We start from the raw sequence: 16,983 nt of genomic DNA on the forward strand, positions 1-16,983 counted from the left end.
ATATGACCCCAGATTTCGCACAGTCTCATGCTGTCATTAGCCATTACATCTTTGCAGATTAAACACTGTAACCATTTAGCATCATCAGGACTGCCGCAGGAAAATCCTAACTTTAATGGCTGACCCTGCATTTGCTATAAATTTGTCCAGTTTGACCCATGCAGAGCAGAAGTTAGCTAAGCAAGTCACCTTTTTGTGGTTAATGGTTCCTGCTAGCGCCTCCCCGAAGTCCTGTGGCGCCCTCCGGGGTAGGCCCACCTCACACTTTTAAAACCGCTGGTTGTTAAAACTAAAGAGTTATGTAACAATGCAAAAGAACATTGCCCTCTTTATGTCCAAACACAACCTTGGCTTGGTAAACTTTGAGAACTGGATCAAATGATTTTTTAGGACAGAGCAGAAAGAAACCATACATTACTAGAGATATCAACATGATGGATTTTTGAAAGAAACAATAATCATGTAGTTTTGACTAGATTTGTAAACTCTAACCTAAGTACAACACCAACCGTCACCTTTAGAGGAACTGTCTCAACACTGTTAGTGACACGACAGTTTTTCCTTTGGGCTGAAGACTTGAGATTAAAAAAATAACATGTTTTTCCATCTTGTGTGTTTAACTTATCTTTCCTTGATTGCAGAAGTGCCAGCTGCCAACAGGAAGGTGTTAGATGATACCATCGTTTTACACAACGCCAAAGTATCGGACAGTGCGGTCTATCAGTGCGAGGCATCCAACAGACATGGAACCCTTCTGTCCAATGCAAACATCATGATTATGAGTGAGTAGAGTTCTACCAAATCCATTAAAGCACAGTTTAAATGTTGAGCATGAATAGTGTTTTTTAAGTGTCAGACATCACAGTGAGCCGTTTGGCGACTACTGACTGATGTGTCAAGCTCAAGAGCTATCGCTGATGTCTGCATATGTCCATAAAGCAGGGGGGACCGCAGGGACAGAGGGCTCTCTACAAGCTGTATTTCTTTTAAAGCAGACAGTTCTGCCCAAGTTCCCTGGTATTTATATGCTAACAAGTTTCTCCTAAGTTCCATACTGATTTCAGGGCCATAAGACAAACATGTGCTGCTTTACAAGTGCAGATAAAAAATGAAAGACAGAATGTTGCCTTTCATTGCTTTGCACAAAAGTGGGGAGATTGTTCTCGGTGACACAGGAGTTAATAAAGCTGGACAAGCTCTGAATGCTGAGTCCCAGCTGCCGTCTTTGTAAACAATTAGGAAAGACAGACCATTTTAATGAGAAGCTTTGGCTAGAACTGATAAGGTACATGCTCTTGGTTAACTCATTATTTCATTGTTTTCTTCATTGATTTTATTCTCACATTGACACATTTCTGACAACCTGACAGCTGAATCATTTTTAACACAAAGGCGTCTTCAATTAATGCACGCAGAAGCCAACGGTGTTGCTTATTTAACCCACTGTTATCTTGCCTATTCCATTCCTGTTTTATAAGTTTCATGAATTTCAAACCTGATCATGCTTAGTGTTGGTTTAACTGCCAAATATTCCTGATGTACAGCAGGGAATAGTCATATCTAGGCTGCTATATGCCAGTTTCTATCTCACAAAACAGATTCATGATTATTTTCTGGTGCATGTTCTTTGCAGATCTACCTCCCATGATTTTGACCAAGGAAGGGGAGGATTACTCTGCTGTGGAGGGGAAAGGAGTGATGATGCACTGTGAGGTCTTCAGCTCTCCTCCCTCTACTATCACTTGGCAAGTGTGCAGTTTCTTCTTGTCTCCCAGACACCAGCAGAGAGCAGTAGACATCAACTGGTCTATTTATACACCACTGCTGTATCAAATACATTTTCATATTTCTGGACTGTTGTTATTCTTTCTAGGATTTTTTGTCTCACAAAGGGTCAAACTATTTAAACTGGTACTTCCTCCATAATCTGACTGACAAATGAGAACTTCACGGGCATTTTTTTGTTAACATTTTCAGGAGCAAGGACGACTCCTCTGAAGCAGTGGAGGGACCAAGGTTTACTGTTCATGACAATGGGTCCCTGGAGATCTTTGATGTAGAGAAAGAGGACAATGGGCAATACACATGTGTAGCTAAAAACTCAGAGGGCTTGTCAGCTATTGAAGCTGTGCTTTATGTAAAAGGTAAACAGTTTTGACTGTAAAAGTTTCTCTATTGCTCCCAGTCCTTGAAATGTAACTAAAACAGTTATGCTTCTGAAAGATCCCACTAGAATAGTGGTGCCCCCAGAGGACCTGAAGATCTTAATAGGAACCACGGCCCAGCTCTCATGCCTGGCAGAGTACGACAAGTCCTTCAGCAACGACTTTGAGCTCCTTTGGGAAAAAGATGATGTGGAGATAGCCCTGAACTACACTGAGAGTTCAAGGTAGGACACTGAGGTTTTTTTTTATTTTTTTATTTGTAACAGCATTAAAATCCAGCTGGAACACAATTTAACTATTTAGGTTTGTTAGACAATATTGTGACTCCTTCTCTCTATTGCGACTCTCAGCAGATACTTTTTGGAGGATGGGATTCTCCAGATTATCAATGTAAGCCACATGGACAAGGGTGTGTACACATGTGTAGCAAGAACTCCAGTGGACCAACAGAGAGCCTCAGCGCTACTCACTGTGTTAGGTAAGTCGACATGAAGAAGGTTTGTGCTCCTACATTGCACAATTATAAAAGTCAAATTCAGAGATCCCATGCATCCCGCAGAGTTTCATTAAATCGATTAAATTTCCAGTCATGGAAAACACAAGAAAATGAAAGAAAAAGCGAAATGTCTTGGAAAACATTTTGCTATTTTGGTAAAATCTTTGGAAATTTTATACCAGAGTTCCTCATTGGAGGCTGTGGCTCAGTAGGTAGATTCGGTTGTCTCAACCAGAAAGTCAAGGGTTCAATCCCTTCCTCCTACAGTCACATGTCGATATGCCCTTGAGCAAGAAACTTAACCTCAAATTGCTCCCACTGCTGTGTCAGTGGCATGTGAAAAATTAATAGATTTGTATGAATGACATTAGTTAACACCAGTGCTGTCAAAAATTCCAATTAATTTCAACTAATTAATCCCAGGGGTAAAAAAGTGAATGAAACATTTATGCTGATTAGTCGCACTTTGATGCCATCACACAGCCAGCTTAAGTAGCTTTGTAACTTAGATTGGAACACGTGTAGAAATAAAATCCATACTCTACCATCCTAGATTGACTAAGTGGACAATCTTCCCTTTAGGTCTCCACTTCCTCTGTTTTTAAAGCTAATAAAAAGTTTTGTATGCCAGAAACATGACCTTTCTGATTGTTTTTTTACTGTAACTATTAAATCTACCAGTAATGCAGTCTTTCTCAGATTATAAACATTTGCAATTGATTGCAATTAATCAATTACAAAGCCTATGATTAAATCGATTTTTTAATTGACTTTTAGCCTTAGTTAATACTGACTGCCACTTTCTGTAGCAGCCTTTTCCATCTGTGTGTGAATGTGGAGCGAAGGGGTAAGTGTTAGATCACATCAAATAGTTATGGTTGTTTACGTGCAGTAGTGTAAACAGTAGGCTAAATGCTGCAGCAACCCCAAGTCAGATCTAATTATAGTAGCTTTAGGCTAGTTGTTATTGATGTTACACTAAAATTGTTAGGGCGAAACTTCAAATAATTATTTTTCAGGTGTTATTATATGGATCACAGTTGGTTTCTTATTGTACTTTCTATTAGGTGTGGATTTTAGATTAATGTTTTCATTTTAAACTGTTGAATGATGTTAAATTGGTTTGCATGTTTGTTTGCTCATGGCCCTGCCTCCAACCTTGCAAAGCAGATGGATACACCGGTTTCTGTGTTTCTCACTGATGAATCCATCTTGCAAAGCTCCCGTCTGAACCGCTTGGGCCCTGTTAGAAAGTGACAGGACCAATCAGCGATGAGGGGCAGTACTTTTGGGCATGGCAGAGTCATGACGTAAGCAAGCAGCAACAAGAGGCCGGTGCAGATATGGTGGAAGAGATAAGCGTGGATGCTGCTAAAGCACCAGTTTTATCAGAACTTGACAACATTTCTTTGTCTAAAGACGAACAAAGAAAAGCATTGAGTTGCTTTCTTTTCAAAAATGACAATAGATGTACTGACATGTCTACAGTTGCCATGGTTTGTGTTACGCAGTTCTGTATGGATTTTACTCCTTGGTAGCGGCTGTTTTGTTGCTCTGATTGGCCATTCATCCAATCACCCTCCGAGTTTTTTTTCAAAGCCTCTGCCCTTTCCCAAAAGCTGTGCACGAGAGGTTTTCCAGAGCGATGTGTAAAACACATCCATCTGGTGTGCCAGGTTATGTGCCACCCTGAGTGCACCCACTCTCGTCTAATCTTGTAAGCGTACTTGGATGGGAGTCCACCTGGGATGGGCAGGCGATGTAAGCTCAGGGGCGACTCTGGCTCAGTTGGTAGATTTGGCAATAAAAACACAACCAGAAGATTGTGGATTGGATGTCCAGCTCCTCCAGTCAGAAGCGGATGTGTCCTTGCACAAGACATTTAACCCCAATTTGGTCCCACTGCTGCATCAGTGGTGTATAAATGTGTATGGGTGGGTAGAGATTAGGGAAAACTGTTGGCCAGTCTCCATTGCAACCTCTGCCATCAGTGTGTGAATGTGGAGCAAATGGGTGTTTAAGTTTTTTTTGAGTAATCAGACTACTAGAAAAGCGCTCCAGTCAACTTGGTTGACTTGAGCACAGTGCTGGTTAACACGTTGAGCAACATTTGGAGTTTGAAAATAAATAGGACACCACCGTTAAAACTATGAAGGATGGCCAAACAGTTGGCGGGTCAAAATACTGCTAAATATTGATGAACAGTAGTTAATGCAGAAGGCCCATATAGTTAAGGCAGCCTTAACTATATTGTAGAAACTACTAGCTTTACATCTGCAGACATATTTACATTATTCTTTGATCACTGTGCCAACCTTTATAAGCATGTGATAAATTACTTTAATTGCAGTTGAATTTTAACCATTCAAGGCCTGATAGCTCACATCAAAGCCCAAAAAGTTCCCCTTCTTGGAAATGAGACATTTATTCAATCTTCTACTGAAATCCAAAAGAGCTATAAAATTTGACATACATTTTTTGTATCACATTTGATGTGTAAGGCATTTCTGGTGATTGATAATCCCATTGGGGACATTTTCATCATTTATCAGATTGTATTCAGAAGGTTTTTAAGTAATTTATTGATCAGGTGGATTAGATAGAGGTCTCAAAATGTGTATCAAATATGATACCAATTGGCTTTAAAGGGTTGAATCAGACTTTCAGAAAATGGTACGTATTTTTGTATGGATCTTTCATATCAGTGGAAACGTCCTGAAAAAGTCCTGGAAAATAAAATCTAGAAAAGAGTGGGAACCCTGAAATTGTCTGAGTTCCCTGATTTTATGAAGTGTAGTTCTGTGTTAGACATTCAACTCTTTGAGACAAGTGTTTTACTAAGTACAGCCCACAAAATATAGTTGCACTCATGCAGTGATGCATCTTGTCTCACACCCTGTAGCTTTTGGGATGATTTGATTGAACAATTGTTCCCTTGACCCCTTTGCAGCAGGAAAGATGTTTCGGTGATTTTGCAAAGCCATGTTGTTTTGATGGTTTTCAGATGTCCCTGATGCACCCGAGTACTTGGTTCTGTCTGAACACAAGAGCAAAAGTGTGAAGCTGAAATGGATCCCTGGGGACGATCACAACAGCTCAACAACAGGTAAGTGGAGAATCTGTGTGAGCAGGTGTCAGTACGTACAGTACAGTGTGTCCTGAATAACTGCTGCCAGCAGTGAATAGTATTTGTATGGCATGCACATTTTTGGCATCACTCTGCATGTAAATAGATTTGTTTGATACAACCTCGACAACCTTAATCTATTATTGATTCATCCAAGCATGAATTATTATCAGCCTCCCTCTGGTATGTACAAGCCCAGAGCAGGGTTTAAGGAGTTTTCTGCACAGCTGGTGGTTAGATAAGCAATCCTTTGGCAAGAGCAGTAACAGTGAGGGACTGCTCAGATTGTCTTCCTGCCTGTCAACAGAGTTTATTATCGAGTATGAAGAAAGCCAGTGGGAGCCAGGTAACTGGAAGGAGCTGCTCCGAGTACCTGGAAACCACAATCTGGCTGTCCTCAAACTTCACGGCCATGTTGACTATCGTTTCCGTGTGTCGGGTGTTAATGATGTCGGGAGGGGTCTTCCCAGCAGGCCCACAGAGAGATACAAAACGCCCCCTGCAGGTTGGGAGACTTTTTTTTGGTCTTTATATGTTTAAGGTTTTGATATAGTCCTTCAAGCCACTTGAGCAGCTAAAACTGCTGTAAAGCACTCAGACCTGCATAATATTTGATTTAATATTTGGTAGGTCTATTGCTCTTGAGATTTCTTCTTATAACAACACAAGAAAAAAAATCCATACTTTCTTTTTACAGCTCCTGACAAGAACCCTGAAAAGATCAAGATTGAAGGTCATTTACCACATGAAATGGATATCAACTGGGAGGTAAGAAAAGGAATCCTTTTGCAGCATGTTCTGCAATGTCACCTTTTTGTGAATTATACAAAATTGTCAGGCATAGAAACTCTCAAAGAAAGAATTGGAGGAAGTTTTATCCTTTATAGGCAATTGTAATTTGAATTTTAAGAAAAAGGGGATGGTCTTTTCATTTACGGCTCCGATCTTAGAATTTCATTTTCCAGGATGACAGTGAGTCTCTGCTAACTGTTCTTTTTCTTGATTAGAAAGAGAAAGGGGAGCTGAAAAGGGCACTTTTCTTTCAATGCATACAGTAATACATTCAGCTCTACAATAGAAAGATAACCACCTCCTTCACTTATTAACCGGTTGCCTTGTTATGGCAGCACAGGTCTTTTATCCTGGATTTATGAGCTCTCTCACTGTTAATGATTCACTTAGGTGGATAATAGTATCTTATTCTTCTTCTCTTGGTCTGAATTCTTGGGGAAGATATGCCTTTTTATCTTTCTAGTCTTAGCAAGCTCCATATCAAAGAAATCCCTGTCGCTTGACCAATTGTTCCACTGTTTTAGACATTAGGATAAAACACAGCCAGCGTTCCAACCACAGTTCACTGGGCTAGCTTGTCATTTTAATCCAGTAGAGGCAGCGACACTGAATGGTGAAATATGAGAAGTGTCTTATGCAACTTTGAATGTCTCAATGAAACTATTCACACTATTATTTCTCTCCATTATTCAGCCCTTGTTACCCATTGAGCACAATGGTCCTGGTTTAGAGTATAAGGTGAGTTACAGGAGGCAGGATGTGGAGGAGGACTGGAAGGAACACACGGGGAAGAGACACTCGTTTGTGGTGAAGAACACTCCAACCTTTGTGCCGTATGAGATCAAGGTCCAAGCCAGGAACCATCAGGGCTGGGGCCCCGAACCCAAGATAGTGACCGGCTACTCAGGAGAAGACTGTGAGTAGTGATCACGTTGGACCTCATATTACATGCAATTGCAAAAGCTCATGTTTTGATTTATAAGCTGTGGACCAAAAACATAAGAATCCTGCCAAGAATCATCAAATTAAATTACAACTCAGTGATTGCAACTCTAATTTCTTACTAGCAGATGCTAACATAGAGGGTGGATTTTTTTGATTGCACACTTGTGGGGTACTGGTAAAACATTTCGTAGTATCAAAAGACAACGTCAAGGTCATACTTAACCAACTACTACTGCTTTTTACACCATCTGTGCAACAAAGACGCTGTACGCTGCTTACTGAGACTTTTATTTACAGCAGTGTGGGGGCAGCTTTTGACCAGCAATCATTTAAATCTGTTTGTGCACATTCTGATTTAATTTTTCTTTTTGTTGTGAAGTAACTTTGAATATGAATTTTATTCCATTATTCAACAACCTTAGGCAACAAAACACACCTGTCAGTCAGATGTTCTGATACTTTTGCTCACATTAAAAATGGTCGGGTTTATACAAAAGGTGCTCTCTTTAAAGTTGTGTATCAGATCCAGATGTAAATAACTGGAAATAAAAGCTGAAATGTTGATCTATTGTCTCATATTCATCCTTTGATGTAAAAACCCAAATGTTTTCAATCTACGGCAAAAAAAAAGAATCGGCTTCACTGTTCAGATACTTTTCGAGGGGAGTGTATAGCAACTGATAACAGTTTATTTGGTGTTTTCTCTTTGATTACAATAATGCTTCATTTTAGAATGTCAGAAATATATAGTACATTTCAATATTTAGTGTGGACTATTTGTGACCATAGTGGTCATTATTTTAGGGAACACTTTCACTTTAATATCGCTTCCTGTGTAACATGTGGATATAAACAAAAAGCTGTTTCTACTTGTATTTTTCTTTTGTCAAACCTCCCCAAAACTGTTCTTCAGAAGTTTTTCAGTGGAGGCTGTTTTAATTTCTAGGTATAAAAACTCTCAACTCTCCTCACGCTGCCAGTTGGATCTGACAGCCAGTGTAGCTTTGGGGTATAATTTTCTGGAGAACAATGTGATTTAATTAAAATCTTTCCCCCGCTTTGCTGCTTAAACAGTTATTATATTTTCAGCTGCAGTTTCAGGTGGACTTTGCAGAATAAGTTATTTATACACTGAGTTCCAATGATTTTACCCGTCACTTTGACATGAACTCTTGAGTTGCTTGCTGTGAAGACCTCCCAAGAAAAACCCAATCAATAAATTAGTTAATCCTATTTCCTGTGTTTAGCCTTCTTCTGGACTTGCCCCCAGGAACTCACCTCAGGTCATGACTCTTGTGTCCTCACTCAAATGTAGTGTTTTAAAGACAGCAGTTCCTTTTAGTACAATGGTGTTTATCATTTACCAGTAAGTTGTTAAATGATAATTTGTCTGTTAGATGGAGTAAGTTTATGTAGAGTCCCTAGATGGTGTTCATGTGAAGAGGTGGTGCTCCATAAATCAGTAGTATATTTGGCATATCCCATGTTTGTTCAGATTTACCTTTTATCTTGGTTGCTTTCAGGATAACTCAACCTGATTAGTGTACATCCAAATGAATGTTTTCCTTTGCAGTTCCGTCTGCTGCACCTGAAGACGTAGCTGTGGAGGTGATGAACAACTCTGTGGTCAAGGTTAGCTGGACTCGTGTACACAAGGACAAGTTACACGGACATCTGGGAGGCTACAGGGTAATACTTCAAAACAGACCTTTGTTTTTTTAGACACAGCTTAAAAAGAATGCTCCTGACCTTACTCTCAGTGTTTGCTCCTTTCACCCCACCATGTCTCCTTTATTTAGCCAGCTCAATGTTTTCCTGCTCAGACCTGCAAACACAACTACTCATCCAACACTGTCTGACACATATTCATACATGTAATGTGCGCTCTAAGATGTCTTGTGACAGCAGCTTAATGCCCCTGTGTGTCACTTTCCTGTTGCAGATAAACTGGTGGCGTCTGCGCAGTCTAGTGGAGTCAAAGAAAAGCCATGGAGAAAAACAAACACTCACTCTCCCTGGGGACCGGAGCCATGCAGTGGTACCGGGACTGATACCCTTCTCTGAGTACAGCCTCATCGTCATGACCTTCAATGGGCGGGGCAACGGCCCGGGCAGCCATCCCGTCAACTTCAAAACCCCAGAGGGAGGTAAGATTGTGGAAAAACAGCATGGAGTGTATTGATTCACAACTTCTGAAAGGAAAATCTAATAATAGCCAAGGAAACTGGGTTGCAGAAGTGAAAGGTTTACTGTGTGTATTTCCTTCTTTTGCTCCCACAGTCCCCGAGAAAAATCCTGTTTTCAGGGTCATGGAAGTACAGAAGCACTCTGTCTCTCTGGTCTGGGCACCGCCATTGGAGCCTAATGGAATTCTCACCGGGTACCTCCTTGAGTATCAGCTCAGTATGTATCCCTCATGCTCGGCCTAGCTGACTCAGATAAAATGGTGCCACCTCTGTGCTGCTATTGAAAAAAACAGATATTTTTCTGACATTTATTTTCTTTTATAAACCCTCTTGAATTCTATGTTTGTTGAATACTGGTACATTCAGGAACGCATATTTAACCATTTTATTGTAAAATGGATATACAGTTAAACTTTTCAGAGAAGGATCTGCTCAAAAAATACTCCCAGGGTTAGTCAGGCATGTTTCAACTTTCCAGGGAGCTCATGGCTAGAAACCCCCATGTGCATAGATATATTTATGACAATGCATATTGAATGCGATAAAAATTATTTCAAAAGCAATTAATCCATAGAAGCATGAGATGCAACAGACTTTATGCTATAAATGAGGTGGCTGGGGTGGAGGAGTATGTCATATTTAAATACACCGCTGTGTTGGGAGAAAGAGCTATTATTGGTTGTGGGAGCTGGGAGACAGCTGGTCATCAGCTGATCAAAGCTGGGCATATGAGTACGGAGTCATGCATGGACTAACACAGAACTTCATTTAGTCTATGATTTTTTTAAAGTCTGATGTTTGCGTTGCTGTCCGTCTGTTAAAGGGTTATTTTTCATTTCAGTGACACTGTGTTTAGCATAGCTCAGGTTAAAAAAGGTGGGTTTAAAAAGTGTCTTTTGTGTTGTATTACACTGATACTGACACTCCTGTGTATTGCATAGGAGTTTATTTGTAAAGGCAAAGATGAGGATCTTTTAGGTCGTTTCCACCAAGCGGTCCGGCTCAGTTCAGTGTGGAATGGCATGCATCTTTTTGCGTTTCAATAGAGCAAAAGTTGGAAAGGGTCCCAAAAAACGATCCGTACCATCCCACTTTTTGGCCCCCTTCCGTAGGGGTACCAATCTTACCTATTCATACCAAAAAGGTGGAGCTACAAACACAACAATAGGGGCTTGCACCGGCATCACTTCAGCACGCAATTCAGCTGCTCAGTTACTCGCCTTCGGGCTGCAAAACACGGAAGTCTCTGTGAGGAGCGGGCGAAAACGAGAGAAAAACAGACTAATAACTGCTTAAATCGGAAATATTTGGACTCGACGGAGATCCAAACTGTTTCCTAGTCTGTGGATATTGATATCTGGCCACAAGTCAGGTTTCCTGACATTTATCTGGACCTGATTTTAAGAACACAAAGAAGAGCCTGAAGGCTCACATCAGCCTGGTCTATTCGCGATGGATGTGAAATTAAATTAATGCTCAAGTTTTGTGAATACAAAGCCTTAGAACAGTTGATTCTCTTCTGTAACTAGTTATCAATCTACGTCTTATGTTAGGTAACCTGTGAAAACATCGCTCTGTAAGTTGTTGAACGTGTTTGTGAAACTTCGGGCTGCAGCCTACTTTAAAACAAGATCAGCGCACCCCGGATTTCTGATTTCTAGCTTGATTTAACACCAGCTGAACTTTTACTTTATTTTTAATATGGCGAATTCTCATAGTACAGCTCTGAACTTTTATATTTTGTCATATAAACTGTTATAGACTAAATATATTCACATTTTAACGTACCATTCTGACTCAAACCGTCTCCGTACACCTATTTCATCAGCTGAGGAGCTGCACTGACAGCATTTAACATCATTAAAATGTAGTTATTTTTTTGAAAAAGCACTTTCTGCTGAAATAAATCTGTTTAATGGTTATTCCCTACTGATTTCTGTCGCTCATCCTTTCTCTAACTCTACGGCTGGACCAGCTGACTCACGCTGACTGTGATTTCACATAGCTTTTACAGCCCACCCACCAAGTGAGAGCACGGGTGTCTGTGGAAACGCAAACTATTTTGGGGTTTAGCATACCAAACCATACCAAACCGAACTGAATCAAACCGGACCCCCTGATGGAAACACGGCATTTGGCCTTCGACTGATTGTCTGACCCATGACCCCTTGTTAGGATAAATATATATAGAACAAATAATGCTGAGGTCAGAGTCAGGTCAGAGTGTGTGTAGGAAACATGTCCGGGTTATGTCTGCTTGCCTGTGTGTTATGATCATTGCTTGGCAACTGCTGACCAAGGCCAGTGTGTCACAGTCTGTTAAGCTTTAGTTTTACTGACCCCATCCTGTCTGCAGGGTGTATTTCCAACATAGCTCACACTGCCATTACTGAAATCATTCCACGTATGCAGCCGCTTTTCTGTCCTTAAACAAAAGTCATAACAAAGCTCATGACTAACTCCTAACAATGTCTTAGTGCTGCATTTCCCAGCTAATTGAGTTAGATTTGGCAGCTGCACAAGACAGCCAAGTGTCTCAAGTATTTCAGGAGGGAACATTTTCATTGTGCCACAGCAGTGAAGCTGATGGACCCTTTAAAGTGTGCCTTTTTTAAAGTCTTTATTGAGGAAGTCATGTGTGAAATATGGTGCATAATGTAGCCAGATGTCTGTGCATCATCAGTGATACAAGTCAAGTCTAATGGCAGCTGCTGAAGGTCTATGCTGATCCTCATGGTAGCCTTTAATAGTGCCACACTTGGCAGGTTTTACAGGTAGGCCTGTTGTAGCATTGTTTAACACACTGAACATGCAGGAACACCGTGTTTCACCAGTAAACTAAACTGCATTGTTGTGGCACAGTTTCTTGGATAATATTTCATGAAGTGAACACAAAAGATATCAGTGAGTAACTACTCACCTACTTTAAAATTCAAAGGAATACTGTACCCATGACAAAGACTGTTGGAAAAATTAGCCACACCACTTCCCCAGCAGCAACTATTCTTAACACTAGTCTGAATCTTTGTTCAGAGAAACATTCCTTTAAACACTTAAGATGTTGATATGCATTTGAAGCGTGACTGGATCACTGTGATGGATTTGGCAGACTCCCTCTCTGTCATCAGGCAAATCCATCTTGAAAATGTCTGTGCCGAATCAAGGAGAATAAGGCAGTAGCTATGGGCGGGGCTTAGTTGTACTCAAAGCCTCCAGTGCAGTTATTAGCTCAGACATAGCTCTAGTACATCGTCAATTTTACCAGAACTTGAGCATTTTCTGCATGAATTAAAGAATAAAAACAACACTAAAAGGTTTTAATGAAGTTAAAGATGTTTTGCTCCTCTGCTGACCTGCCTCGGCATGAGTTTGTGAGGGTTACGAGGATAAAGGGTTAGCTGTTGTGCAAGTGGGTATATACAATGGCTGTTAGTGGAGCTGAATAGCTCAGACTTAGCTGCAGCGGCAGTTTTGTCAGAACTGGACATTTCCCAGTTAAACTAGCTCAGAGAGCAACACTGAAAGCTTTTCATGCTGGGAAAGCTCGTCCTCTGGTCTGCTTTGGCATGGGTTTGTGACCATTACAGGCAAAACTGCCCATAAGGGGGGATGAAAGGGAAAGCTTTCTGGGGCTCAGCCAAAATGGGGGAACCACAGAGGGACAAAGTCAGCAAAATCATGGTCCATTGTAAAGTTAATTTGTGAAAACCACATTTAACATTTAACCTGAATAATAACCACTCTTTTTTCATAGCTAAGCCATGATTTGCACAAACGTTAGGATACCAAACAATAAAGTAGATGAAATTAAGACAGCTTTGAAGGAAAAAGGATTAAATAATTGCAAAAAATTAATAAATAAATAAAAATTGGCCAAAAATGGGTTAAAAATTGGTAAAAATGGTTTAAAGTGGCCAAAATCTTATGGGAACTGGCAAAAATGGGTGGTTAATAGTAAAAAAATCTAGTTGGCAGATGGCAAAAATTAGTTTAAAGTGGCAAAAATGGGTGGTAAATAAGGTGATTAGTGCTTAAAAATTACAAAAATTAGAAATTGGTGGTGAAAGGTGGTTAAAAAGTGGCAAAAATGGGTAAAAATTACAAAGATGGGGTTTAATGTGGAAACAAATGTGTCAAAATGGGCGGAAACAATGATGAAAAGTGGTTAAAAAGTGGCATGAATGAATAATTCAGAACCCAGTAATTACTTCACACACTTCAGCTCCAAAGTGAGGGAATTGGTAGCCAGGATACTTACACCAATACTACTGACATACATCCATTGATATCATCAATTTATCAGAACTAAGTAGGGCCTATTCTGTGGGTTTTTCAGAGGCCCAGCCAATTCTGTGGATGGGCCAGATTACTGGTGAGGTTTGCCGGTAAATCCAGTGGCTGCAGCTGTAGTAGCTATTAGATCTGATGTAGCTATAGGAAAGCAGCAGTTTAATTTGTACTGAACAACATCTTTTTTTTTAATAACATCAAAGAACCCTACCAAAAGCTTGTCTTGGCAGAGAAGACATTTTTGCCCATCTCCCTACTAGCCTTGGCATCAGTAGAAAGGTTCTGCCATTAACAGTCTATGTCAGTGGTAACCTGTCAGCGCAAGAGCGCATGCATACAACACTCTTGTCGCTCTGATTGGCCTGAACGTTCCTCCAATTTTAGAATTTTTTTAATAACCCTGCCCTTCCCAAATGCTTTGTATGGGAGCTTGCCAAGATGAATGTGAAATATATCCATACAATGCATATTTAAAATAGTTGTTCTGGCATGCCAGGCTACATTTACACTGCAAATACATTGAAAGTATTAGACTCTGATAATCTGAGTGATTTCTTTGACTTTTACTTTCCCAGTTCTCATAAAGAGAAATATTTTAGAGTTACTGCAGAATAAGTTCAGCAGGATCAGCCATGTGATATCTGCTCTAGAAGTGGGAGTAGAGTAAAACAGTCTTGCCATCCACCTATCAAATTCCTTTCCATAAGCCAAACATGCTATCTGTCAGGTAAGTGTGTGATTGAAGTGTCAGTAGGACTCAGTCTCTTTAACACAAAATATGACCATATTTGCTCACTCAGGTTGAATAACATTTGGACATGTTTGTGTCTGAAATCAGTAGAAAAGCCAATGTCTACAGGCCACAGCCAGTTTAGAGTTTCTGTGTGCACATATCTTTCCAAAAGGTAGAAACATGATGCCTGTGGCCTTTTGCTTTTTGCAGCCTGGGCACCCTTGCATAATTTTCGAAAAATTAATCTTTTGTGCCCAGAGACCAAACAAAAATAACAAATGAAAACTGCTGTGAGCGATGGGTGATTTCCAGGGGAAAAGAGAAAAAAAAAACCAGACCAATACATCCTTGTCACTGTTCCTGTTGTCTCCTACCAGAGTTGGTAGCACCTCTTTCACAGCAAAGGTCACCTTAACACCTGCTGTGTTTGTTTTTGTTACGAAGAACATAAATGCCACCTTCCCACTCACTGTACTGCTTTATGTGATGAAAAATGAGTGGTCATTATAATCTAGACTAATACAACATAAACGAATCCTGAAAGCACTGAATGTACAGGGCACAACATATGCATATGTTGCAAAATGAATTTGACATGAATTACAGGTTAAATTTCTACAATGCCCAAAAACTAAATGCAAAGTGTTAAGTAAAAGTGAGATTAACTTTTACATTGAGGCTTCCCATCAACCTGACATTTTTACACTTCATTAAGGAATGCTCTTGTTATACATTTTACCAGTTTATTGCAAAATGGATATACAGTTTTTCTTGGCGGAGAAGGCTCAAAAGATGGTCCCTGGGTTGGTCAAGCAGCATGCTTTGACTTTCTAGGGAGCGCATGGCTAGAAACCCCCATATGGATAGGTATATTTATGACAATGCGTACCGAATAAAATAAATTAGCTAAAAAGCAATTATTCCATAGTAGTACACCAAGCTTTATGCTATAAAGGTGGAGGCTGGGGTGGAGGAGGTTAAGCTTTGCTAGCAGGAATTAGAGAGAAGTCAAATTAAAATACACCAATGTCTTGAGAGAAAGAGCTGTGATTGGCTGTGGGAGCTGGGAGGTGATAATTGTGATGAGCTGGCCATCAGCTGATCACAGCTGAGTGTATGCTACCGTGTCCTGCATGAACTAAGACTAGGCTTCATTTTTTTTGCATATCTGTTCTAAGTAAAAAAGATGTCATGGACTGTGATACTCAGACTTTATACCCTTCTATTTTCAAATCTAGTCAATGACACAGAGGAAGTGGGGCCACTGCAGACAGTCGACATCAGCAAACCTGACACCACCAAGTGGATCCTGCGCGACCTGGAATCTGTGAGCAAATACAAGTTTTACCTTCGCTCGTGTACCACCGTGGGCTGTGGGCCTGTCATCAGTGAGGAGTGCACCACAACATTAGAAACAAGTAAGTAGAAAAGCCTCAGATGTTTGAGCTCTTGACTGTAGACTACAAAAACACAGACAAGCTCTGAGTGGCAGAATTGGCAGGCAGAATTCAGGCTTAGTAAGTTCAGTGACTGAAGCATTTTACTGTGACAAAATGGATTTGAACTCATGGATGAAAATGTATGCCTGGGCAGCCAAGCCTTACATATCTCCATGTAAGTAATTTTTGTGGATAAACAATTTCATATGGATATTGCAGAGGTTTTCATTTGTCACTGTCATACAAGAGCAAGTGCTTATTGATTGGACAGAGAGCTTGGGCCATAATACAATCACCTAAGAAAGAAAATTGCTTTGAGCAGAATGGAAACCAAAGCTTTTACTAATGAATGGTGCAATCATGAAAGAGTTGGTGGGTAAGTAATCATACTGAGCCTGCCTATAGCATGTAATTTTTTCTTTCAATTACATATTATTTGTTGATGACTGTGTTTCATACTTTGGCTGGCTCACATTCAAGACTTTAAGCGATAGTATGAATGACTGGATAGGAAATGAAACAGGAAACCATTCTTGGATCAGCTGAGTGGATGCAGCAAAAGATACTGACAGAATAAATATTTTAGTGTTGCTTTAAACACAAATATACCCTTAAAAAAATTAAGATTTCGTTCAGGTGCTGCTATACGGAACTGAAAAACAGCTTCATTACAAGTAGGGCCTACGCGCTGCCGGTGTTAAATATGTAAGTGATTACTTGATGTTTACTGGAAGAATTCCTGCAATCACTGAAAGAATTTAATTGGCTCCAAGGGATCATTTATTTGATTGCAGGAGAGCTAGTAAGTAA

General features: G+C 40.2%; 1 protein-coding gene across 8 annotated transcripts in view; it reads left to right on the top strand.

The window, feature by feature from the left end:
• The window catches only part of chl1b (cell adhesion molecule L1-like b), a 107,848-nt gene that overhangs the window by 76,404 nt on the left and 14,461 nt on the right, over positions 1-16,983 (top strand). For all 8 annotated transcript variants that reach the window (XM_041783886.1, XM_041783890.1, XM_041783892.1 and 5 more), the window contains 13 exons: positions 642-782; positions 1,634-1,745; positions 1,978-2,144; positions 2,224-2,389; positions 2,516-2,643; positions 5,666-5,767; positions 6,096-6,293; positions 6,486-6,556; positions 7,274-7,496; positions 9,099-9,214; positions 9,468-9,672; positions 9,806-9,928; positions 15,973-16,152. In XM_041783886.1, coding sequence (XP_041639820.1) covers positions 642-782; positions 1,634-1,745; positions 1,978-2,144; positions 2,224-2,389; positions 2,516-2,643; positions 5,666-5,767; positions 6,096-6,293; positions 6,486-6,556; positions 7,274-7,496; positions 9,099-9,214; positions 9,468-9,672; positions 9,806-9,928; positions 15,973-16,152 — 1,932 coding nt within the window. The remainder of the gene's footprint in view (positions 1-641; positions 783-1,633; positions 1,746-1,977; positions 2,145-2,223; positions 2,390-2,515; positions 2,644-5,665; positions 5,768-6,095; positions 6,294-6,485; positions 6,557-7,273; positions 7,497-9,098; positions 9,215-9,467; positions 9,673-9,805; positions 9,929-15,972; positions 16,153-16,983) is intronic.

Source organism: Cheilinus undulatus, linkage group 3 (genome assembly GCF_018320785.1).
Source record: "Cheilinus undulatus linkage group 3, ASM1832078v1, whole genome shotgun sequence".
Classification (NCBI taxonomy): domain Eukaryota; kingdom Metazoa; phylum Chordata; class Actinopteri; order Labriformes; family Labridae; genus Cheilinus; species Cheilinus undulatus.